The 26281-nt window shown below is 39.4% G+C and overlaps 1 protein-coding gene across 2 annotated transcripts in view; it reads left to right on the top strand.

The window, feature by feature from the left end:
* dhx9 (DEAH (Asp-Glu-Ala-His) box helicase 9) overlaps positions 1-25980 on the top strand; it is a 65729-nt gene extending 39749 nt beyond the window's left edge. Inside the window, exons 10-23 of one of the 2 annotated variants that reach the window (XM_052013047.1) lie at positions 457-613; positions 2135-2238; positions 2893-3106; positions 4814-4908; positions 5256-5329; positions 6547-6699; positions 6903-7063; positions 15058-15169; positions 17651-17812; positions 17931-18058; positions 18886-19115; positions 20203-20318; positions 22716-22913; positions 24640-25980. In XM_052013047.1, the coding sequence (XP_051869007.1) occupies positions 457-613; positions 2135-2238; positions 2893-3106; positions 4814-4908; positions 5256-5329; positions 6547-6699; positions 6903-7063; positions 15058-15169; positions 17651-17812; positions 17931-18058; positions 18886-19115; positions 20203-20318; positions 22716-22913; positions 24640-25531 (2796 nt within the window). In that variant the 3' untranslated portion in view covers positions 25532-25980. The remainder of the gene's footprint in view (positions 1-456; positions 614-2134; positions 2239-2892; positions 3107-4813; positions 4909-5255; positions 5330-6546; positions 6700-6902; positions 7064-15057; positions 15170-17650; positions 17813-17930; positions 18059-18885; positions 19116-20202; positions 20319-22715; positions 22914-24639) is intronic. The other variant, XM_052013046.1, reaches the window with a different exon arrangement.
* The last annotated feature ends 301 nt before the right edge of the window (positions 25981-26281 follow it).

The raw sequence follows: 26281 nt of genomic DNA, 5'->3' as shown, positions 1-26281 counted from the left end.
TCAATCATCCGTCAATCTCCACAGTAATGTGGATAATAGAGATTGTTGTTCTACATTATACAAATTTTCTTTGTCAAAGTGTATAAACCACAAGCATTTTGTCTTTAAGACATAGTCAGTGAGAAATTGGTCTTAATATGAAGCTGAACTGCCCAAATCCATTTTCACTCGACAGTTGTTTGGAATTTATTTGTGGATTGAATTTCAAGACTTCATAAGTGATTATGACTTGATTGCAGACACTTTCATAAATAGTTTAACATTTTCCCTCTGTATTCCTCACGGGGCAGAAATAAGTGTGCCCAATATCTGTTTCTGAGTGTGCCCAATGTCCGCCTCAACACAGGTTCAGTATTATACACATAATGTATTCAGTGATTCTTTCTCAAAATTTAGAAGCCTTTATATTGAACTGTTCGTTAGAGTAAATCAAAATTATCCATAATTCTTTTCCAGACTGATTTTCTTCTTGTGGTTTTACGTGATGTTGTCCAGACATACCCTGATATCCATGTTATTCTCATGTCTGCCACCATTGACACTACCATGTTCAGAGAGTACTTTTTTAACTGTCCAATAATCGAAGTGCATGGAAGAACATTCCCTGTTCAAGGTATATAAGAATTGCTGCAATTTTGTACTTTTTTATAGTTTATTTATAATTTAAGTCACATCCTAATTGTGCATGTTATTTTAGTTAACAGAGAGATATGTTTAATAATTTAAAGAGAACTTTATGAGAAAATGGGTTAGCTTCTCAACTTGGCCCTAATTGGCTGACCTCTTATTATAAGACTCTGATTCTGGGTTTTAGACACCCCCTTATCGATCACTTTAAAAATTTCACACATTTTAGTAGCATAGTTAAAATTGTTACAGCTATCTGATTTGTTGGGTTGGATCTTGAACAGGTTCTAAATACTTGGATCAGGAACAGATTGGCTTTGGTTATGAGAAACAGGAGTGTGTGCAGTGTATATAATCCTTTAAGCCTAAAAGACCGAATGGCCTATTCCAATTCTTATTTTCTATGTTTCCAATGGCTGCCAAAGTGATGAATGGATTCTGTGCATCTGGTTTTTAAAGGCTGGAGCTGGAAATACTTATGACATTACCCTGTCTGTTATGCTCAATCACATAAGCAAAGTCACCATCACTCCCTATTTCAGTAGAGCTGAATACTTCTCATTCTCCTTTGCAAGGGCAGCACTTAGAGCAAGCTTGTGACTTCCATTGGAATGTAAGAAATACGAGATTCCATGCTTTAAATCTGCTCCATCATTAATCAAACTTATGGCTGATCATCTACCTCTCTGTCATTTCCTGCAATATCATCATATCCCTTGATTTCCTTAACATCCAGATATATATTGTGAATAGTAGCAGACAAGCACTGATCCTTACAATACCTACTCCTTGCAGACTGGCAGCCTGAGGAGGATCTGTTAATTTCCACTCTGCTTTTTGTCTGATAACCAATTCTCAATCCATATCAGTATATTATCCATAATTCCATGTGCTCTAATCTTGGTGACCTTCTTCCTCTGTGGGACTTTATCAAAGCCTTCAAAAAATCAAAAAACACTACATTCACTTGTTCTCCCTTAACTATTCTACTCATCACATCCTCAAAGAACCTCAGTGGATTATTTTGTAAATCAGTGTTGACTGCTTAATCTTACTACTCATTTCAAGGTGTTATGTTATTACATCTTTCATTATAGGTTACAACATTTTTCCAGCTGCTGATATTGGGTCAGGATGGGTGCATGTATACTTTTAATTATATAGTTGAGCAGACCTCTACAGTATGGTCCTGCTTTGATGCTGAATGCTTATCAGAAATAGCTTTACTCATTTGGTAAAAGATAATAACCATATCTTTTTAAAGTTCTGTTGTGCAATCATTTATTTCGTATTATGCACAAGTTTTATAAGATTCTCTCATGGAAGGTTATCCTCATTGATAAAATTTAAGAATTATAGGATTGTCTGTATTTGAATTCAATCAGCCTAAACCTCACTTTCAGATTTTTACCATTGCCTGCCTTTTTGGATTTCAAATTACTTTGCAAGTGTGTGGTCATTCTGCCTTGAAATTAGTATTTCAAGAATCATTGTTGCTTCTTTCCAGAATATTTCTTAGAAGACTGTATCCAGATGACTCAGTTTGTTCCTCCTCCGAGAGACAAGAAGAAAAAAGACAAAGATGAGGAAGGTGGTGGTGATGATGAGGAGGTATAAACAGATCTGGAATTTCATTGGGGATATTTAAGCTTTCAAGATCAAACTCCACAATGTTCTCTAAAAACAGTAGATAGATTTCCATATTTTGTTTAAAGATTGAACAAGGTTTGTAGGATTAAAACCAAATTACATGATACAGTTCTTTGAATCTATTCGCTGTTATAATTTTGATTTGTCCATGTAAAAAAAAGCCAGCTTAATTTTAGTATCAGGTGAACTCTCAAGCAGTATGGCTCTCAATATTATATACAGCAGCTAGGACTACCTGAAGATTCGGTTAATTTATCTGAAGAGCACCTGACCTATTCAGATCAGGGGCAGTGGTAAAAAGGTTATTGCTCTGCTGAGCACAATGAGTTCTCTCTAGAGTATTAGTGTTATAGCCAGGTGGGCGTTGGGCTAAAGAAACAAAGCTCCCTGGCTGACGTGATAATTGTGGTTAGATTGCTGACGAAACACGTTAATGAAATTTGAACTGTAATGAAGAGCTGCATTTAATGGGAAGTTGATGGTGATTTTACTTCGAGACGCAGTGTACCAATGACATGAACAGATCACTGGATGTGGATCTAGTCTGAAATAATGAATGTTTGATCATTTTGTAGTCAGGTTTGTTGAATTGTAATAATGTCTGCATTGTTACAGGTTAACTGCAACAACATTTGTGGTGATGATTATGGGCCAGAAACCAAACGTGCTATGGCGCAGATGAGTGAAAAGGAGACTCCATTTGAACTGATAGAAGCGTTACTCAAGTATATTGAAACATTGGATGTCGATGGGGCAGTTCTTGTTTTCTTGCCTGGATGGAACTTGATTTTTGCCATGCAAAGACATCTGGAAATGAATTCTTACTTTGGTTTGTGTTTGTCTTACTATTATGCAACCTATTTTCTCTAGTTTATTTTGCTGATCTCAAAGTATTGCTTTTCATTTTCATTCGCACTTTTATGACACGTGGTTTGGGAGTAATTGTTGTTTTCTTATTGTCCATAGTATCTCAATTTGCCAGATAGGAGAGAGTTGTTTATTTGAATCATCTTGCTCCCTTTCTTGTATCACACATAAGAAAGACTTAACTTTCTTCTAAGTTCCTACTGATTAAACATAAAGAAACTTTCAGGGTTTTAGGTAAAGATTACTTCCATTATATTCCCAGGTTTAATGTGTCTCAGTTTTTCTTTTATTTTATTGAGGCAGTTTCTTACTTTTTTTTTGATGTTTACTCCCATTTATTATACTCTTCCATTCCCAGATTCAAACCCTTGTGAAATTGTATGAGTGTTCGCAGATTGTCACATTCTTCTTGCTGGATCGTGATTCGAACAGGAATCTCAGATGACTTTCACCTTAAATCTGTCGGGCATTGAAGCCAATAGTGACATCTTCAGGTGCATGCAAACACTGCCAGTTGCAGGCTCCCCTCCAAGTTGCACACCATACTAACTTGGAAATATATCCCTGGTCCTTCTTCAGTACCATATCTATCCCTGAAACTTCCAACCCGACAGCACTTTTCAGATTACCTTCATCAGAAAGCTTGTACTGGATTAAGGAGGAAGCTCGCTACCACTTCTCAAGGACATTTAGTCATAAGATCAAGTAGAGATGGGCAATAGATCCCATAAATAAATAATAATAAAATACATTGTATCTGAAGCAAGATCAGCTAACATGAGGGATAAGAGAACAAACCTGGGCCATACCTGGTCTGGGTAGTCATTTTGGCAATTGGGAGTGGAAAATGCTTTTCAAATGTCCGTGCCGAAGAATCATATGTTTTCAAATGCAATCTGAGCAACAATGCTGCTCTGACCCAGAATGGTAAAAGTAAGTAACATTTCAAAGTGCATGTCATAGTCTCAGGCCGTTCCAAAGCACTTTACAACAGCCAAGTACTATTTGAGGTGTACTGTTGCAGAAAATTCAGCAGTTAATCTCTGCACAGTAAATTCCCACCAGCAACATAGTGTTGATAAACAGATAATATGTTTTAGGAATGCAAATTAAGGGATAACTGATGGCCTGCCACGTTGCATTCTTCCAGGTGGATAGTGATTAGGATAGAACTTATAGGTCATGTTTCACCCCCTTAAATCCAGTGCAGTATTGCCAACAAGTCCATAGTACCTCACTTAAGGTACCCAAAAATGACCAGGATCTTCCAGTTTACCTGTACGGAAGGGCAATTGAGTATGTGACTGCCCATCTCCCACATCCCCATGACTTAATTTGTTGAATCAATTTTATATTTTTTGGCAGTTTTTGATGTTAGAATCATTGAATTTCACAGCACAAGAATATGCTTGTGTAAATTGATCGTCTGGTACTGTAACCTGTACACCATTGTAACATTAAATAAGTTTCCAAGTTTTAACTTGGTCTTCAATTATTGGGTGAATATTTAAACTGTATATGTAAACTACAAAATCTTAATATTAAGAGAACTGAAGTTACTATACTTAAGCGTTTTACAGAACAGTTCCTTTTAATGTTAGAATATGTTTTTATTGAGGAGTATTGAATTATTTTATTGAAGCACTGAAACCTTTCTTTTCCTTAACAGGAAGCCATAGATACAGAATTCTGCCATTACATTCGCAGATTCCAAGGGAGGAACAGCGCAGGGTGTTTGATCCTGTACCACCAGGAGTCAGAAAGGTTAGATTGTGAACTCTAATTTAGATCTGAGAGTGAATTTAAAGCAGAAATTAAATTTACTAAATTGGTCGACAATGTTACATTTAGAGTATAACTGCAAATTTGAAAAAGACTTGGATCATAGAGGAGGTGAAATGGGATAAGAAAGGAAGGATACAACGCCTGCTCCATGTTTTGCAAACACACTTTGTATTTTGAGAGTAGCCAGAGCAGATTGTTATGGCTAAAATCTGCAAGGTAGATGAAGTTTGGGCACCATCTTTGCAAGAAATGTTCAGCAATGTGGAATTCTGTGATAATAATTGAGTATATGAGCAATGATCCCTGTTTTAATTCTTTACCACCAGGTCATTTTGGCCACAAACATTGCAGAAACCAGTATTACCATTAATGATGTGGTTTATGTCATTGATTCATGCAAGTAAGTGATCACTTAAACACCTTGATTTTTAAGCAAAATGTGGATTTACAATTATTAAATGAATATAATGCTCAAGCTCATATGTATATAACAACTTTAATATTTCAGAATTTCCCCATACTGATTCTGGGATGACTTTTGCAAAATACTAAATGATTTTTGAAAAGCAAATACATTATCTAGTTTGTGCATTGCAGCCAACAATAAGAAATTAATGGCCATGTTTTTGGAGGAGACAGATATTGGCCAGCTAACAATGAATATCTGGATTTTTCTAACTAGCACATAAAATCATAATAAATAGAAGAAGGAGCAAGCTTTTCAGCCGCTTGAGCCTGCTCTGTTTTTCAGTAAGATTGTAGCTGATTTCTTTCCTCAGTTCTGCTTACCTGCACTAACCTTGTATCCCATGATTCTCTAACACTTTCTGATCTCTGTCTTGGATATACTTGGGTACTGAGCCTCCTTAGCCCTCTTGGGTAAAGAAATCCAAAGATTCAGTGCCCTATGGGTCAGGAAATTTTTTTTTCCATCTGTCCTGAATGATTGATCCCTCATTTTGTAATGGGATGCAAATATAAGGTATTGGTCTAGACAGGAGTGTGGAGAAAATCATTTTGGATATTGTGGAAAATATTTTGGCAGAAAGTCAGGGTAGAGGGAAAAGTCTTCAGAAAGCGATAGTTCATGAAAGACAATATCCAGAGTAATTTTCTTTACATTGACTGTGATAGAACCTCTGTCTTGGCACCCAAAGGTCAAGAAATGTTACTTCAGACAGTTAAACTGCTTATTCCAAGGAGATTAGGACTTAATCTCTACCCCCATCCTGCCAGAATACCACCAAAGAACATCAGCTGCAGTATGGATCTCTCTTTCAATGGCCCAGTACTTCAATAGAAGGGAGCTTACCCTGAACAAAACCATAATTTAGCATTAAGTTTTACCAATAGCTGTGGCCCACCAGAACTTTTAATACATATTTAAAGTTGGTGTGTTGGATAGACATTTTTTTTTAATTTGTGAAGAATTTATAATTAGTTGATCAATGATTTGATTTGTTCAATTGTTTATGCAACTTAATTTTATTGCTCAAGGAATCAATATGGCCTTGTGCCTGTGGCCTACTAAAATAAATATTCAGAAATCTCATTTCATTAACAAGTTTGAATTGGTTAACTGTTGAGCTCTACACTTTATTTGAATGTACTTTTTAGACAGAAGATGAAGCTGTTTACATCTCACAACAACATGACCAATTACGCCACAGTGTGGGCTTCCAAGACCAATTTGGAGCAGCGACGGGGTAGAGCAGGTCGTGTCCGACCTGGCTTCTGCTTCCATCTCTGTAGCAGGGCACGATTTGAGAGGTATGAATGAAATAGTAGACCTTTAAGGTGCAGCATGAGCAGATCCATTTGTAAGTAGTTTGTCTTGTAATCAAATTTTAAAATGGTTGAAATTGGTTTAAAATTTGCAGTTAGTTATAAAATTGTTGTGGAAAAGATACATTTCTGGATAATGTTTGATTTTGGTGGTGTTTCATCAACAATCTAACTTCATCTACTCTCAGACTTGAGACCCACATGACTCCTGAGATATTCCGCACACCTCTTCATGAAGTGGCTCTGAGCATCAAACTTCTTCGTCTGGGAGGAATTGGACCATTTTTGGCTAAAGCTATTGAACCCCCACCACTGGATGCAGTTATTGAGGCAGAGCACACTTTGAGAGGTGAATCCTGATTACATGATCACTCGGCTACTTTATAGATTAACAAAAAATTGATAAATTGTAAAGTCCCGAAAGGGCGAAACTACCTTGCACTAAATTACTGAAGAATTTTATTTAAAGGTTATGCTAATTTGAATAGGAAATGTTTGAAAGAAATTTAGATATATACACTCCCATTGTGGTGTGTATTGTGAGATTCCATTCTATCTTAAGTCATCAGAATCAGGTTTATTTTCACTGACATATGTTGTGAAATTTGTTGTTTTGCGGCAACAGTACAGTGCAAGCTAAGTTGCAAAAATAAATAGATGGTGCATGAAAGGAATAATGCGGTAGTATCCATGGGTTCATGGACCATTCAGAAAGCTAATGGTAGAGGGGAAAAATCTAAAACGTTGACTGTGGGTCTTCAGGCTCCTGTATCTCCTCCCCGATGGTAGTAATGAGAAGAGGGCATGTCCTGGATGGTGAGGGTCCTTAATGATGGATGCTGCCTTCTTGAAGCACTGTATCTTGAAGATGTCCTCGATGTGGGGAGGGTTGTTCCCTTGATTGAGCTGGCTGAGTCTACAACCTTCTACAGCCTCTTTCGATCTTGCATATTGGAGCCTCCATAGCAGGCAGTGATGCAACCTGTCGGAATGCTCTCCACTGTATACCTTTAGAAATTTGCAAGAGTCTTTGGTGACATACCAAATCTCCTCAAACTCCTAATGAAGCATAGCCGCTGGCGTGCCTTCTTCGTGATTGTATCAATGTGTTGAGCCCAAGATAGATTCTCTGAGATGTTAACACCCAGGTAGTCATATTGAAGCATTGGAATTTAAATTAATGAAGCAGTTGGATTAATCTTAACACTGATTTAATTTTTCATGCAACCAAACTATAGTGTTCTTCAGTCTTTCACCATAATTCAAGTTAGTAATATATCCTAATTAGAAAGGGGGACGAAATGGGAAAGATGAACCATCCATAGTTAACTGAAGAGGTCAAGGAAAATATTAAGTCAAAAACTAGAGAATGCTAAGTGGCCGAAGCTAGTAATAGACCAGAAGACTGGGGATATTTCAGGAGCCATTAGCAAAAGGTGGGAGAAATTGATTACAAGAGAGAACTGGCAAGTCATTATCAGCAGGAGCTTCTATGGACATATAAAAGAGGAATAGAGTGGCTTAGGTTAGTGTGAGATCACTGGAGGGCAAGATGAGGGAATTAATGCTGGGAACAAGGAAAAGGCAGTTAACTTAAATCAGTTTTGCATCATTTTTTATTAGTGAGGACACTGGGAACATCCCACAGATAAAAGATGAGTTGGTTTCAAATAGAATGGAAGAAGTTGTAGCAACCCATGTCCCAAAGGCATGGGTTGGTAGATTAATTAGCTACTTTAAATTGCTCATAGTGTGTAGATTAGCGGCAGAATCTTTGAGTTAGGAGGTTGATGGGAGTAAGATGGGTGAGAGCAGGATTGATGTAAAAATGGATGCTTGATGATTAGCATGGGCTCGGTAGGTGGAAGGGCCTGCTTCCACGCTACATCTCTCTATGATTCTAATCCCTATCATGAGGTTCAAGATATTGGAAACAGTGATGGGCTTGTATTATTCCAAGGGTTCTGAAGGATGTGGCTGCAGATTTAACACAGTAATTGGTTGAAGTTTTTCAAAATTTGCTGATTTCCGGAAGTATATCTTTGTATTAGGAAACTATTGTGATGGCTTTGTTCAAGAGGGAAACAGTAGGCCAATTAACTATCTGTTGTGAAAATTCTGGAAGAAACTAGCTATTCATTTAGAGAAACTTATTGCAATCAAACCAAGTCAACATGGTTTTTTTTGAAAGGAAATCCATGTTTGACTAATTTGCTAGAGTTTATTCACGATGTAACAAGCAGTCAGTAAATAGAGGAAAATGTGTAGATGTAGTGTTTTTGGGTTTTCAGACGGCATTTGATAAGGTGCAACACAAAAGGCTGGTGCACAAGATGAGCTCACCATATTGTGGTGGGGGTGGGGGGGTGCATGTTAATGTGCACTGAAGACAGAAATCATTGAGAAAACAGAGTCAGAATAAATTGTTTTCAGGCTGGATGGATGTAATTAGTGGAATGCCATGAAGATCAGTTTTTGGTTCTAAAATATTTACCACTTTTTTTATATTATTCAACAGATGTGGGTTTTACAGGCTGAGCCAGCGTTTAATTGCCCATCCCTATTTGCCCTGGAGAAGGTTGTGGCGAACTGCCACCTTGAACTATTGCAATCCTTGAAGTGTGGGTATACCCACAATCCAGTTAGGGAGAGAGTCCCAGGATTTTGACCCAGAAATAGTGAAGGAATGGCGATATATTTCCATGTCTGGATGGTGTGTTGGAGTGCAACTTCCAGTTGGTGGTGTCCCCATGCATTTGCTGCCCATGTTCTCCTAGCTGGTAGAGGTCCTGGGTTTGGAAGGTGCTGTCTAAGGAATCTTGATGAGTTGCTGCAGTGCATCTTGTAGATGGAACTAACTGCTGCTACTGTACATCAGTAGTGGAGTGAGTGAATGGTTTTGGATGGGGTGCCTATGAAGTCGGCTGCTACATCTTATATGGTATAGACCTTCTTGAGTGTTCTTGAAACTACTTATCTAGGCAAATGGAGAATATTCCATCCACTGCTGACTTGAGCCTTGTGGATGGTGACAGGCTTTGGAGAGTTAGGAGGTGAGTTACTACAGGATTCCGAACCTCTGACCTGCCCTTGTAGCCACATTGTGTATATGGCTACTCCAGCTTCTGATCAATGGTAACCCCCAGGAAATTAATAGTGGGGGATTCAGTGATGGTAATGGTAAAAACTGAATGTCAGGGGGTGAAGGCTGGATTTTCTCTTGTTGGATATTGTTATTGTCCGGCACTTGTGTGACGCAAATGTTACTTGCCACCTAGCAGCCCAAGCCTGGATATTGTCCAGCTCTTGCTGCATTAAGTTATGGACTACTTCATTATCTGAGGATTGTGCAATCATCAGAGAACATCCCTACTTCTGACCTTGCAATTGAAGGAAGGTCATTGATGAAGCAGCTGAAAGTGGTTGGGCTCAGGACCCTACCCTGAGGAACTCCTGCAGAGATGTCTCATGGCTGAGATTGACCTCCACTCACCACAGCCATCTTCCTTTGTGCTTGGTGTGATTCCAGCCAGTGGAGGGTTTACCCCCGATTCCCATTGACTCTAGTTTCGCCAGGGTTTCTTGATTACATTCCCGATCAAATGCTGCCTTGATGTCAAAGGCAGTTACTTTCACTTCACATCTGGAGTTCAGCTCTTTTGTCCAAGGTGTAATGAGGTCAGGGGTTGAGTGGCTTTGGTGGAACCCAAACTGAGCTTCTGTGAGCAGGTTTTTGCTGCTTGATAGCACCATTGATTATCCCTTCCATCACTTTGATGATTGAGAGTGGACTAATGGGGCAGTAATTGGCCGGGTTGGATTTGTCCTGCTTCTTGTGGACAGGTCATACCTGGGCAATTTTCCACATTGTCAAGTAGTTGTCGCAGTACTGAAAGAGCTCGGCCAAGTGCTCGGCAAGTTCAGTAGTATTGCTGGAATGTTGTCAGGGCCCATAAAGTTTGCAGTTTGCAATACCTTTAGCGGTTTCACATGAAGTGAATCAAATTGGATGAAGGCTGGTACCCACCATGCTGGAGATCCTGCTGGAGGAGATTAAGATCAATCAAAGTTGATCTGGATGAAGATTCTTGCAAATGCTTCAACTTTCTCTTTTGCACTGATGGTCTGGGCTCCCCCATCGTTGAGAATGGAGATACTTGTGGAGCCTGCTCTTCCAGTAAGTTGTTGAATTGTCTACCATCATTTGGAACTGGATGTGGCAGGACTGCAAAGCTTAGATCTGATCCATTGGTTGTGGGATCTCTTTGTCTATTACGTGCTGTTTATGTTGATTGGCACGCAGGTAGTCCTGTCTTGTAGCTTCACCAGGTTTATTTCTCATTCTGAGGTATGCCTGGTGCTGCTCCTGGCATACCTTCTTGCACTCTTCATTGAAGCAAGGTTGATCCCCTGGTTTGATGGTAGAGCAGGGATTATGCTGAGCCATGAGGTTGTTGATTGTGGTTGAGTTTAGCTCTGCTGCTGCTGCTAATTGCCTACAGTGTCTCAATTTGCCCAGTCCTGAGCTGCTAGATCTGTTCATGGTCTGCCCCATTTAGTGCATGATCGTGTCACATGATACGATGATGTGGATTTTCACTGTGAAGATGGGATTTCGTATCCACAAGGACTGTACCGTGGTCACTCCTACCGATACTGCCATGGACAGATCCATCTGCATCAGGTACATTGGTGAGAACGAGATCATGTAGGTTTTTCCCTCATGCTTGTTCCCTCACCACCTGCGCAGACCCAATCTAGCAGTAATGCCTTTTCTTGCTCAGTCAGTAGTAGATGCTACTGAGCCACTCTTGTGGATGTTGCGTCCCCCACCCAGAGTACATTCCACACCTTTGTCATTCTCAGTGCTTTCTCCAAGTGGTGTTCTACGTGGAGTGGCACTGATTCATCAGCAAAGGGGGGAAGGTAGGTGGTAGACAGCAGAAGGTTTCCTTGCCCAAGTTTAACCTAATGCAGTGAGAGTTCATGGGATTTAGAATCATTGTGGAGGACTCCCAGGGCAGTTCCCTCCTGGCTGCACTGCCTCTGCTGGGTTTATCCTGCTGGTGGGACAGGACATACCCATGGATGGCGTCTGGACATTGACCGTAAGGTATGATTCTGTATGACTATCATTGTCTAGTCTGTGAGACAGCTCTTGCAATTTTGGCACAAGCCCTCAGATGTTGATAAGGAGAACTTTACAGGGTTGACAGGTCAATTTTTACTGTTACAATTCCGGTGCCCAGGTCGATTCTAGGTGATCTGTCCAGTTTTATCTCCTTGTGGCTTTTTAGTAGTTACAACTGAATGACTTACTAGACCTTTTCAGAGGACAGTTAAGAGTCAACCACATTGCTGTGGGTCTGAAGTTGCGTGTAGGCCAGACCGTGTAAGGATGGCAGATTTCCCTTCCCTCTAGGACATTAGTGAACCAGATAGGTCTTTACAACAATTGACAATGGTTTTCATGGTCATCACTTGACATTTTAATCCCAGAATTTGAAAATGTATCACTATCTGCTGTGGTGGGATTCGAACCCAGGTCCCCAGAACTTTGCACTGGGTATCTAGATTACTAATCCAGTGTTAATACCACTGTGCCATCACCTCCCCAGTGTTCACAACTTAGAGGAAAGGGTCTTTGTAAGGATTCTAAGTTTATTGATGCAGTAAAAATAGGTCGGGGCATGCTACAATGGGGATATTTGGATTCTGCAACAAAATATAGACAGGGTGAGTGTATGTAGGAAAACTTGGCAAATGGAGTTTAATGTGGACAATTGTGAGGTCACGCAGGAAAAATCAAAAGGCAGAGCATTATCGAGATGGAGAGACACTAGTACAGAGGGATCGAAGTGTTGTGCATACAGGTGCAGCAAGTAGTTTGGAAGGTAAATAGCATATCTATGACAAGTTGATTGGAGTTTAGGAATAGATAAGTATTGTTATAATTGGACAGGGTGTTGGTGAGGTTACACCTGGAGTACACCATTCAAGTTTGGTCGCCTTATTTAAGAAAAGGTATAATTGCATTGGAGTCAGTCCAGACGAAACTCACTGCACTAAATTCTGGGATGAGAGCGTTGTTATTGCCACAGATAGTTGCATTCTTTGCAGTTTAGAAGAATGAGGGTGACCTTTTTGAAACATAAAAAGATCCTGAGGGGCCATGCCCAATGTTGAGATATTTCTTTACAAGTGAGAGAGTTACCAGATAATGCTTGTCCTTCAAAATTGAGGGCTGTAGGAATTTCTTGCAAAGTGTGGTGAATCTCTGGATTTCTCTTCCTTAGAGGGCTATGGAAACTAGAAGTTTGGAGGTGTTTAAAGAGGAGATAGATAAATTTTTGAATGATTGAGGGCTTTATGGAACTGGTGCAGAAGAAGAATTGTGACCAAGGGCAGATCAGCCTTGACTATATTGAATGGCAGGGCAGGCTTGAGGGGCCAGGTGGCTTTTGTGTCATGGCAATAATGCAGCAAAGTACAGAAGTCCTTCATGGAATTTTTATGAAAGCTTGATTGACGCTTATGAAGTATGACTAATTCTAATACAGATGTGTTAAGATACCTTTTTTATTTTTGTGATCACTTTAATTGTATCCCCTATGACAGAGGAGGAAGCCATTTGGCCCATTTAGGTTGTACCAGCTCTCAGAGCATTCCCATCAGTTCTGTTTCTCCCACATTTACTTGTAACCTATTCTCTCTCACATGCCCATAAAGTCCCCTCTGATTCTCCTGCTCCCACCTACAATAGTGGTAATTTTATAGTGGACAGTTAGGTTATTTAGGATATAGGAGGAAATTGGAGCTGTTACGAACCAGCAACAAAAGAAATACACCGAGTCATGTATAAGTGTTAAAAACTACTTTATTAATAATTACTTATGATAATAAGAAAAATAAAAGTAAAAATGTTAGAATGTTAGAAGTAAAAATGTTAAATCTTAAACATTAACCCCAAAACTAAACTGGTAGTGTGTGTGTGGCAAACTCCCAAACTCCAAGTCCAGGAATGATTCTCAAAGTTCAGTTCAGCAAGCCATAAGGTGAAATGTGATCAAAGGCTTCTTCAACAACCACCGTTGACTGAAGACAAAACGTAGATGCAGAGAGAAAATAGAGTAATTACGAAATCCAAATGTTCCACGATGGAACCCACACGACACCTCAGTATCTATTCAGCAGTGACGACTCCACTGCATCTTCCTCACCCCGAGAGGCTCTCAAATCGTGTCCATCCACACAAATACCTGTTTCCTTCTGCAGGTCAACAACAAAGTGAACTCCACTGCTTTGTTCCAAAGTATCTGCCACCCCAAAAAGCATCCGAGACGTGGCCGTCCACACAAATACCTGTTTCCCTCTACAGGTTAATGACAAAGTGGACTCCACTGGATTACTCCAAAAATCCATACGTGGATTGTAGTGACAGGCACAGTTATTGTTTTTCATCCATTGATAGAGACTAGCAGGCTGCTGTCTCTCTCTCTTCTCTCTGACTGACTCTGGCTTCAAAAACGTCATTACGTCCTTTATCTTCTGTTGTCGTAACCACGCCAACACACACACACACACACACACACACACACACACACACACACACAGCTCTATCTTAAAGGGACATTCACCAATAGTAACCTAGTCCATAACAGAGCATCTGGGGAAACTCCATGTCACGGGAGAATGTGCAAACTTTACACAGACTGCACCTGATGTCAGAATCAAAAAGCAATAAGATGCTGGAGGGACTCAGCAGGTCAGGCAGCATCTGTGGAGAAAAGCAGATGGTCAATGTTGGGTCAGGACCCTTGTTCAGGATCTGTCCTGATGAAGGGTCCTGACCCAACGTTGACTGTCTGCTTTACTCCACGGATGCTGCCTGACCTGCTGACTTCCAGCATTTTATTGTTTTTTCATCTAGATTCCAGCATCTGCAGTCCTTTGTTTCTCTGATGTCAGGATCCAAGCTGGGATGCTGGAGTTGTGTGGCAGAAGGTCCATTTGCTATGTCATTGTGCCCTCTTGTTTAGATTATTCCAACCTGAGAGGCATCCTGTATACATATCAGGAGCAAGTTTCTAATTTTGTACTTAATGTTTCAAAAATCTGAACCTGTTTGTGTGGGGTGGGGGGGGGGCAGGGAAGAGTGGATTCTGTAGAAAAAATGATTTTGTAAATCTGCAAGTGACAGCATGTTGCTGGTTCGTTGCCCTACAAATCTCTTCCCAGCAGAGAAATTGTTCTCAGATCATATCTATGATGCCTGGACACCAAATGCGGTTTGTTCACACGTAATATCAATGTGATTTTAATAAAATTTATTCCCTTTCTCAGAACTTGATGCTTTGGATACCAATGATGAGCTGACTCCACTGGGCCGCATCTTGGCTCGACTTCCTATTGAACCACGTCTAGGCAAAATGATGATTATGGGCTGCATTTTCCAGTAAGTCATAGCAGTGATTACAAAAGACTGTATTCAATAAAATGCAACGTAGTACTTCTTTGGTCCCAGGATTTGGAATTTGGAACACTTTGTGCATATTTCTGTGAAGAACAGCACTTATCCTGTTGCATGCATCCATTGTGCCATATGAGGAGCCATGGAACTGGTGATTGAAACAAAACTCTGCTGTGTATTAATAGGTGGCTTCTTTGTTCATAGATTGCAAATTTATTTTGCTTTCATTATGGTTCACGTTATTCAAATGGAAGCCTGTTTTTTTGAGATGTTATCAGGTATCTGTAAGAGAAAGGAAAACTCTCATACTGACCTAAATTCCTACATAATAGTTTACAGTTGAATAATTTCTAGAAGTTAAAGTTATTTGTGCAGCTTTGAGATCTTAGGACAGATCCAAACAATATGAAGTCGTCTTAGTCCTGACATACAAGTCTTCGCTATATTTTTGACACATAATCAGTTTCTGTTTACGTAGTTCTTGCTGTCACAAAGTGGAAACGATGACTGATGATGCGGAGTTCTGGCATTTTTAATGCTACATTAATCTGTACATTACTGTGGTCATGTGTCTGTAGTATGTTCACTGGTTCCACATTAAATTAATTTCTATTCATTGTGAGATTGTCAGTTCAAAGAAAGTTTTAGACAAGATATAAAGGCATAACATCATGCACTCTGCACCCTTTATTCTGTTCATTCAATAATCTTGAATTAAATTGGTTTTTGATATTGTCCTAACATGCTTACATTTCTCAAGATTCCTTTCATAATTGTATGCAAATTCCAGATGGGCAACAAAATGCTCCAAATGGCCAAAAGTTAAATATGAATGTGTAGTTATTGGGCATTAATGCACAGCAAGGTAGATGAGAAGCTGAATGCCAGATGTTCTCCAACTCTGCTCAATCGTGCCAGAGGGAAGCCCCCATGGGCAAACTGGTTTGTCGTGCCCATGTAATGCTTTATGCCTCCTATCAGCTAGCAGAGAGGAGAGCTGGTGGGTGGTGGTGGTGCAAGTGTTGTGAGAACAAGATTTGAGGCAAGTTAGCTTGCATCCAGGGTTCAAAGCTATGAGCCCAAAATTCCAACAGAAAAATTAACCTTAAAATGGTAGGATTACGTGGGAGCACAGAACCTCTTTGAGGTATTTTGTGTAAGGTCAAGAAAATTCAGGGATATAACTTCTCGATTCCTCAAATTCTCCAAATGTGAGATATAAATTACAAAATAAATTTCTATTCAAGTCATCTTTGGTTGCAACAAAAATTAGTTAAATTTGAAGTTGGAGTTTGTTGTATTTTAATATTATCTGTGGATGAAGGGTTTGGCATTGAACTAGTGATACAGCTTGGTAAGCATTAGGTTGGGAAATCACAAGATCACAAGACAAGGGAACAGAAGCAGGCCATTCGGCCCATCGAGTCTGCTCCAAGGAAAAGGGAAAAAAGAAATGAGAAATAGGGAATGGAGGGGGGGAAACAAAAAAAACCTATTCTAATCCCAATTTCCGGCCTTCTCCCCATATCCCTTGATACCCTGACTATTTAGATATCTATCTATCTCCTCCTTGAACGCCCCCACTGATCTGGCCTCCACTGCTGTACGTGGCAAGGAGTTCCACAAATTCACCACCCTCTGGCTAAAGAAATTTCTCCTCATCTCTGTTTTGAAACTGTACCCTCTAATTCTAAGATTGTGCCCTCTGGTCCTGGACTCACCCACCAAGGGAAACAGCCTAGCCACATCTACTCTGTCCTTTCCTATCAACATTTTAAATGTCGCTATGAGGTCCCCCCTCATTCTTCTGTACTCCAGTGAGTACAGTCCAGGAGCCGACAAATGCTCCTCATACGTAAGCCCTTTCATTCCTGGAATCATCCTCGTAAATCTCCTCTGAACCCTCCCCAACGTCAGCACATCCTTCCTAAGATGTGGGGCCCAAAACTGCGCACAATATTCCAAATGAGGCCTCACTAGTGCCCCGTAGAGCCTCATCAACACTTCCTTACTTTTATACGCTATACCTCTCGAAATGAATGCCAACATAGCATTCGCTTTTTTTAACCACCGATCCGACCTGGTGGTTAACCTTTAAGGTATCCTGCACAAGTACCCCCAAGTCCCTTTGTACTTCCGTACTTTGAATTTTCACTCCTTCTAGATAATAATCTGCCCGCTTATTTCTGCTTCCAAAGTGTACAACTGCACAGTTCTCAACATTGAATCTCATCTGCCATTTCCTTGCCCATTCTCTTAAACTGTCTAGGTCTCTCTTCAACCTTCCTATCTCCTCAATACTCCCTACTCCTCTGCTTGTTGAAATGCTTATTATTTTGTTTGAATTCTTATGAATGTTCCGAGTGTGGCAATTATGTCATTCAATATTTTATAATGTCTTCAGTTATGAATGAAGTTGGAAAATCAATGAAAAATCTTACAGTGAGTTGTTTTTATTTGTTGCAGTGTTGGTGATGCTGTGTGCACCATATCTGCTGCTACCTGTTTTCCAGAGCCTTTTATTAATGAAGGCAAACGTCTTGGCTACGTGCACAGGAATTTTTCAGGAACAAGATTTTCAGATCATGTGGCTCTACTTTCAGTTTTTCAGGCCTGGGATGATGCAAGGTATGCCAGTGAATGAGCAGGGAAATAATCACCAAAACTGTATTTCCATTTTTGTACAGCATTGTTGTAATTCTGGAAAGTTAACTTCATTTGAGCATTTATATTTTTTGATTTCTAGAATGGGAGGGGAAGATGCAGAAATCAGATTTTGTGAGCATAAAAGGTTAAACATGGCGACTTTACGGATGACATGGGAAGCTAAGGTTCAGCTGAAGGATATCCTCATCAACTCTGGATTCCCTGAAGGTAAATTTATATTTTTTTAATCTTTTAAAATCTAAATTGTAATGCCTGTTTATGTAACTATTAAATGTAGCTTGTTACTTCTGACATCAAAAACAAAGGTCCATTTCAGTTCATGCACACTGTTCCTGGGTTGTTTGTTCATTCTAGTTGGTGCTCTTACAAAAGACAATTTTTAAAAAATCAGGAATCATAGGCATAATAACATAATTTAATTTGCTCATTGTGTGGAAATAATCAGTCTCTTGCTTTATTTAGACAATAGTCTTGCTAGAGTGCACTGTCAGTGAACACTGGGTGAACGCCTTCACCCTATCAGACAATGCTAATTCTTACCGAAATCATTGAATCTTAAAACTCAGGGTGTGTCAGTTTGTTCTATTAATTTTATGCCAATATGTTAAAAGAATATTGAGGGAGCCTTACATTTTGTTTCCCTTGCAGCAGAACAATATTTTCCCTTTGGATATTTTTTAAGCTTCCTTTTAACCATTAACTCTTCTTACATCATCCTTTCAGGCTACCTCAGTGCAACTTTCTTATATGAGCTCTACATTCCTTGATTCACTTAGTATTCAGAAATCTGCCTCTTGAATATGCTCAATAAGTGAATCTTCTGAAGTGAACTGCCAAGGTTCATTACCCTCTGGCTGAAGAAATTTCTTTTCGTCATGGTCCTGAATGGCAGACCCTTTATATTGTGATTTTGACCCTGGTTCATGCCAGCTAATGTGTCTCTTGATTTGATATTAATTTGGATGGAATATTTGGTTTTTAAACAAGTATGATTTGAATATTGATCAATGTTTTCTCCCTTTCCTTCTGAACAGAATGTCTGATGACACAGGTATTTAACAATACCGGACCAGATAACAATCTTGATCTGGTTATTTCGCTTCTGTGCTTTGGACTGTATCCCAATGTCTGCTACCACAAGGAAAAACGGAAAATATTAACAACAGAGGGGCGTAATGCACTTATCCATAAGTCTTCTGTCAATTGTCCTTTCAGCAATCAAGATTCAAAATATCCTTCTCCATTCTTTGTGTTTGGGGAAAAGGTGAGTAACATACAGCTGCACACTTCTCATTGTCCAGAGCAAGATGAATAGCTATTTTGGACACAGATCATAATTTTACATTGAAATTCATTACTGCCATATTCCTCATGGTTCCTTTTGTGAATATTTGAGACAACTTGAAAACACATTGGAAGCTGTATTTATTTCTACTTTGTTCTCCCCTTTCCAACCTTTTCTCTTTAACCACAATCCCCAGCTATTACCTAATTCTGATTCACGTTAAAGTGAGGTAAAATATAATTCAAAAAGCTAAATTTAATGAGTATGGAATGGTCAATTTGATATGCATGGATTGATGATCATGTACAGTAGCTCCTTTTCTCTGAGAATGCAGTGATCCTCGGGGAATGTAGAGCAGTTAAGACTGAAGTAATTTGCACACATTAATTCAACCATTGAGCCAACTGACTAAAGTGCAACAGGATGTCCTGTGCAGGAACTGCTAAACACTTAGATTGAGAGATTTTTGAATTCAGTAAAAGTAATTAACTGGTTGCTATGCATATTGAATAAAATTTTAAGTTAGGTTTATTTTAAATTGAGCATCGCAGGGGAGATTGTTTTCCTGATTTGATTTCAGTCCTTTCAGCTTAAGACACTAAAGTCAGAATGGTTTTTTGATCCTTTGCCAAGTTGAATTGCATGCTTAATTGGGTCCAATTATGTAGTTTAATGCAAAAGTTCCGTCTTGAGTGGCTTTTCCTTCCTTGGCCTTTCCAAGAATGCTGCAGTCCAAACACATTCTATGAATGTTAAGTACAAGCTAATCCAAAATGAAGAAGCAGAGAATGTAATCAAAATTAATTGTTTTAGAACAACATTTGGGAATTCCTTGCTGCCTCATAAAAGTTAGTGGACCTTGAAACAGTGCCTGTAAAGATGTGCATTCAATACCTGGTCTTAATTTGTTACACCAGAAACAGTATTTGTGGGCAGTGTTACTCAGCTACAATGATATTTCTTAACAGTTTTACTGTGGTAATGTTTTTGAATAAAAATGAGTTTGGAAAAATCAACATATTTGTCAAATTACTTGGGTGTAAGTAATTGATTATTTCTTCTCCAGATCCGAACTCGTGCTGTATCCGCAAAGGCAATGACTTTAGTTAGTCCACTCCAGCTGCTCTTTTATGGTTCGAAGAAGGTGACAGGAAGTGGTGAAATTATTTTGATGGATGAATGGTAAGAAACTTTGAAGCTTCACAGTCCTTTCGTTTTATCTCAGTTGAATATTAATATCAAATTGGTGTTAGTGAATTATTTCAACCTGTTATTTGAAGGAATGTTATTTACAGTTTTTCCAGTTATTTTCAAGATATGAGCATTGCTGCAGATCTCAGCAATATTTTTTGCACATCCCAGTTGCCCTTGAGGTGATGGCGAGTTACTAACTTCAGTTGAGTGGTGAAATTACTCCAATTGTGTTATTGAGTTCCATTACTGAGACCCAGCAACGATGAAACCTTTCCAAGATAGGATTGCATCCAGCGGAGAGGTGATGGCATTCCCATGCATTCCTTTGCGCAGGAGAAGGCATTAAGGGCATAGATGGATGGTATAAATTTCAGTGAGACAATGCCAGGTTGTTTTTTAACTTGTTCTTGAGACAGCCCTCCCAGTTTCCCCAAACGGTTAACTCTGTTTCTCCTTCTTGACTTAGAGTTTCCAGTATTTTCTGTCTTTGGTTTTGACTTAAATTATCTGCAAATTTTTAATTTTCTTCTAATTGCTATAATTCAACAAGATGAAGATAACATTTGGTAGTGTTGAATTATATTGAAGGAGTGTGACGAAGAACTATGTGATTAATAATTTTAAAATTGTGACATAGCCTATATGTTGTTTCCTGAAAAAATTGGTGAAGTATTATGTGTATTTCTCTCACTTGTTTGGGTATTTTCTGTCTCAGAAAGGTGATATTGAATTGATCGTTCCTGTTAACTTAATTCTTTTTATTACAAATAAGAAAACATAGCTTGGAATAAGGACAGATTTTTGTATTGTGATTAAGATATGTATATTGCCAGTTAAAACATGGAAGAAGGCCATTGAAGTTCCTAACCAGCTCTATATAAGAGCATTATAGCTAGTCATTCCACTGTCCTCTCCCTATAGCCCTGCAAATTCTTTCCTTTCAAATACTCATTCAGCTCTCTTTTGAATGCTATAAATGAATATGCTTCCACTGTTACCCCTGGCAATGCATTCCTAACTCAAGCCACTCACTGTGTTAAAGTTGTGTTTCATGTCACTTTTAGCTCTTTTGCCAACAATTTCATGCTCTATTAGTTGAAACAGTTTCCCTCCAAGTATTGTCTAGACCCTTCATATGTTTAAACACCTCAACTAGACTCCCTCTCAGCTTCCTCTGTTCCAAGGATAATAACTCCATCTTCTCCAGTCTCTCCTTGTAGCTCATCCCTGGGAATCATACTTTGTAAATCCTCTCTGTACCCATTCCAAGGCCTTCAACTCTTCTTTTAAACTGTCCAGAACTGGACACAATGCACCATTTGCAGCCAAACCAACGTTTTATAAATGTTCATTTTGATTTCTTTGCTCACATTTCTTTTACCAGGGTCCCATATGCTCTTTTTAATCACTTTCTTAATCTGCCCAATTTACTTTTAACTTTCTTTGATTTATGCATGTATATTCCCAAATCTCTTTGTTCCTGTGTCTTAGAATCGTTCCCTTTGGTGTATAATGGCTGTCCTCATTCTTCTCATGGAAATGAAATAGTTTGTATTTTTCTGAAATAAAGCTTTATTTGTTCTGTGTCCAACTGTTCCACTAACCAGTCTGTTGAAGTCAATTACTATCCTCATCACAGTTCACAACACTTTCAAGTTCGATGTTTTTGCAGATTTCAGAATTAATATCGATGTATATTGTCTGAATCCATTAAAAATTTGTTGTGGTCATAGTACCAATCACTCATCGAAACAATGCTGTTTGCCACAAGACTCTGTTCTTAATTACTTGGGCCATATTTTATCCACGCTGCCACTGCTCCTGTTCTGCCATGGACTTCAAATTTTTTGATAAGCCAATTACGTAGTACTTTATCAAACAACTTCTAAAAGTCCATTTACACCATATATTTAACTGCATTTCCTGCTTGTGCCTCTCTTTTACCTTGGTTTGATACCAATTTTTCACTTCTATAACCTGGGCCTTTTTTTTTGTACAGTTTGCTCTGTATTGAGCTATTTATATTCAGTGATTATAAAGTGGAGCTTTGAATCTTATCCAGTATGTAATGAGATACTAGATGAAGATGCTAAAATGTTACATTGCAAATTATAAGAGCATTATTAATTTGTTTACTGTGTTTTACTCAAAAAGCCTACATGTAGTTTAGCCACCTCAGAAAGGCTGTAAAGCAGTAGTTCTCTAGCTTTGTTTCTGCAGCAAGAGATGTTTCCTATCAATCAATGCATGTGGTTAGTTGCTGCTGTATGATTTTATTTTTTGGCTGTTATTGATTCCAGGATGGCAGCTGCAGGGCAACCCATACCATTTCGATCTGTTTCGTGTTGGTTACTTTAAATTCTTATAATAATTTTTGCCTCGTAGGATAAAGTTGAAGATGCCACACTACGCAGCAGCTGCAATTGTTGCTTTGCGTGCAGGAATGGAGGCACTGGTTGTCGAAGTTGCTAAGGATCCTGAATTCATACGGCAACTGGATCCCACACATGAGCGGTTGCTGAACGTGATTCGGCATATTTCAAAACCTGGGGCAGCAGGCATTAATCTTATGGCACACACAAGGTAAGCTACATTTAAAGTTTACAGAACACTTATTGAGTGCAGTAATGTGAAGTTCCAGTGCTCTCATAAATTAGAATTTATGGTCTGATCGATATGAATTCTAGTACTTCAATATAAAGCTTTCAGAAAGGCTCTCAGAAAGCTGTGCGAAGAGGGACACTCTTTATGTTATTTACCAACCAACTAGCATGCAAATGTCCACACAAGTGGGGTGGTGCAATAACCCTCCCATCCCACAAACTGGCTTTACCACACCTACCTACTTGTACCATTTGAAGCATGGGAAAACTCCATCTAGGGTGGAATAACGGTATTGTCCAGTATTTTTCACACATCTGATGTGACACAGTAATGTTTCTCTCCAAATAATGAGCAGTGATTTTTTTTTCGTATTATTTCTCAAGTTTTCTTATGATCTATCAAGAGGTGTTTTTGCCATTGAGTTTATGCTGGCTCACAGAACAATCCCAATACCTCATTTACTTCCTTGCAACCTATTTTCTTTCACATTCCCATCAGTTCTACCCAATTTTCTTCCCACCCATGCACACACTATTTAGCCTGTTAACCTATCAACCAGCATATCTTTCGGATGTGGGAGGAACGTAGGGCACCCAGAGAAACCCATGCATTCACAGGGACTTTGTGCAAATTCTACACAGTCAGCACCGAAGAACAGGATCAAACCCAGGTCGCTTGAGTAGTAAGGCAGCAGCACTACCTGCTGCGCCATTGTAACATCCTAAAACAAATCATCTTTGTGGTCCTGACATCCTTATTGAAGGCAGCTGAATCTTCCCTAATACCTTCCATGAGCACTGTGTAATATGTTCAAAATAAACCTTTCTCACCTGTACATTTAAGCTGGATAAGTTGCACTTCTGTATTTGCCTTCCTGTATGTGGACATTGTATGAAAAAAGGACCAGGCATAGCTTGTTACATGTGCTTCAAACACCCTATCATTTTTCTGTCCGAACATTCCCATTTAAAAAGTGGCTGCTTGGGCAGGCACTAATGCTTGTTTTTTGCTTTGCAATTATTTAGCTTGTCAGTAGTTTTAGAAGATGAAGCAGTGAAGGAAAATTAAGGATTTTTTTGTGGGGGGGAGGGGGGGAAGGATCTGGGGACAAAGTAAGTCATTTGGAACTTCCCTATCCCCAAATTGATAAAATAGTTCCTGAATTGTCCTGAAAATTAACAAAATGTGTTTGGTAAATGTTGGTTATTTCAACATCAGAGATTTGTTAGTCTGTTTTCACTTGGGATTAATATCAAATAGAGTGGTTAAGAGTCTTCTCCAGCTGTGCCAGTGAAATTCCGGATTGAATGTTTTTGGTTGGACTGATTGGAAGGAATTACAAGGAACTGAGAACCTAAGTTCAAGTTGCAGCCAACTTTGTTGCTTATTTAGCAAAATTAATTTGAAGTTGTAAATACATTGTGGAATTTGTAAGCAGAAGTTAATAGGAGAGCTAAACTAATGTTTAGGTTTTTGGATTTTTTGGTTGTGATGAGCTTCTACATGAGTAATAGAATGGCAGTACAATGACAACTTATTTGTGGCACTTTTGTTTATAAGCAACCTAGAGATGTGATTGAATGGTGTACCTTGGAGTGGATATAGAAAAATATAAATTAGAAAAATTACCTACCAACTCATTAGCTTTCATAATCTTTCCATGCTATTAATTTGACTAACGAAATTTACAATTTTATTTCTACAGATTTGGTGATGGTCCTCGTCCTCCCAAGATGGCACGTTATGACAATCAAGGATTTGGTGGAAGAGGGAGTGGTCGTGGTTCAGGTTATAGGGGAGGAGGTGGTTATGGAAGAGGAAATGGTTACAGTGGCTCCCGTAGCAGTTACAGTTCTGGATATTTTGGAGGAGGGAGAGGAGGTGGTGGTGGAAACTACCAGGGTGGTGGATACCGCAACTACCAAAGTGGTGGTGGAAGTGGAGGATACGGTGGCTACCAAAATAGAGGTGGAAGTGGAGGATATGGTGCTTATCAAGGTGGAGGTGGAGGGTACAGTGGCTACCAGAGTGGTGGTGATAATAGTGATGATACTCATAGTGGTGGTGGTGGATATGGTGGTAACCGGGGTGGTGGTGGATATGGTGGTAACCGGGGTGGTGGTGGGTACGGTGGTAACCAGAGTAGTGGTGGATATGGTGATAATCAGGGTGGTGGTGGATATGGTAGTAACAGGAGTGGTGGTGGGTATGGTGGTAACCAGAGTGGCAGTGGATATAGTGATAACCAGGGTGGTGGTGGTGGGTACGGTGGTAACCGGGGTGGCGGTGGGTACGGTGGTAACCAGGATGGTGGTGGATACGGTGGTAACCGGGGTGGTGGTGGGTATGGTGGTAACCAGGATGGTGGTGGGTACGGTGGTAACCGGGGTGGTGGTGGGTACGGTGGTAACCAGGGTGGTGGTGGGTACGGTGGTAACCGGGGTGGTGGTGGGTACGGTGGTAACCGGGGTGGTGGTGGATACGGTGGTAACCAGGGTGGTGGTGGGTACGGTGGTAACCGGGGTGGTGGTGGATACTGTGATGACCAGGGTGGTGGAGGATATGGAGGACGATATGAAGACAAGGGTGTCTTCTAGAAAAAATGCAGGTGACCGAAAGTTGCATTTGTGCACAACTTATATGCATTGATAGTAACATAGCTGTGTATTAATTATGTTAAGTAAAACAACAGTGCATGTACATTGCAAATGTGATCAGTTTCAGTTGTTATGATGCAAATATTTTATATACTTGGTGTGCATTTTCAAGTGCAATCTTACAGCGAAGGCATATACTTGTGTCACATCTAAAATACCAACTTAAAATTTCCAAGCACATTGAAGTTTAGAGCTGATGACTAGTTTTGAATGTCTTCATATTTTCATTGTATTGCAGAAGAAATAAAAGTTGGAAAAAGATTTGTGTTAGCCTAATGAAGAAATACATTAAAAGCATTCATGAGAACTAGCAAAATGAAAACAAACTCCTTTAATGCTTATTATTTTTAGGTCCATTCAAAAGAGGAGCATGTTGCTACAAGTTTATAGAAGGGAGTTTAAAGAGGGGAGGGATTACCACAGTGCCTGTCGTTGATAATTTATTACCTCCTATTAAAATAAATGGGTTTTGTAAACTGCAGATTATTGCAGTCATTCACTTCGCTGGTGAAGAGTCCTGTGCCAGTGAGTCAAGGGAATATGGTAAGCATTTTGTTCTAATCAAAATTCCACTTGCACCATCATCTTGGCCAATGTTTATTCCTCATTCTGTATTACTGAAATTTATCTGAATTTCATTGGTGTTTTTGTGGCCATCTTATACACAAAAAAAATCTGCTGCATTTCCCT

This window comes from Pristis pectinata, chromosome 3 (genome assembly GCF_009764475.1).
Source record: "Pristis pectinata isolate sPriPec2 chromosome 3, sPriPec2.1.pri, whole genome shotgun sequence".
Taxonomy (NCBI): Eukaryota; Metazoa; Chordata; class Chondrichthyes; order Rhinopristiformes; family Pristidae; genus Pristis; species Pristis pectinata.
This window is presented reverse-complemented; position numbering and strand designations above follow the sequence as displayed.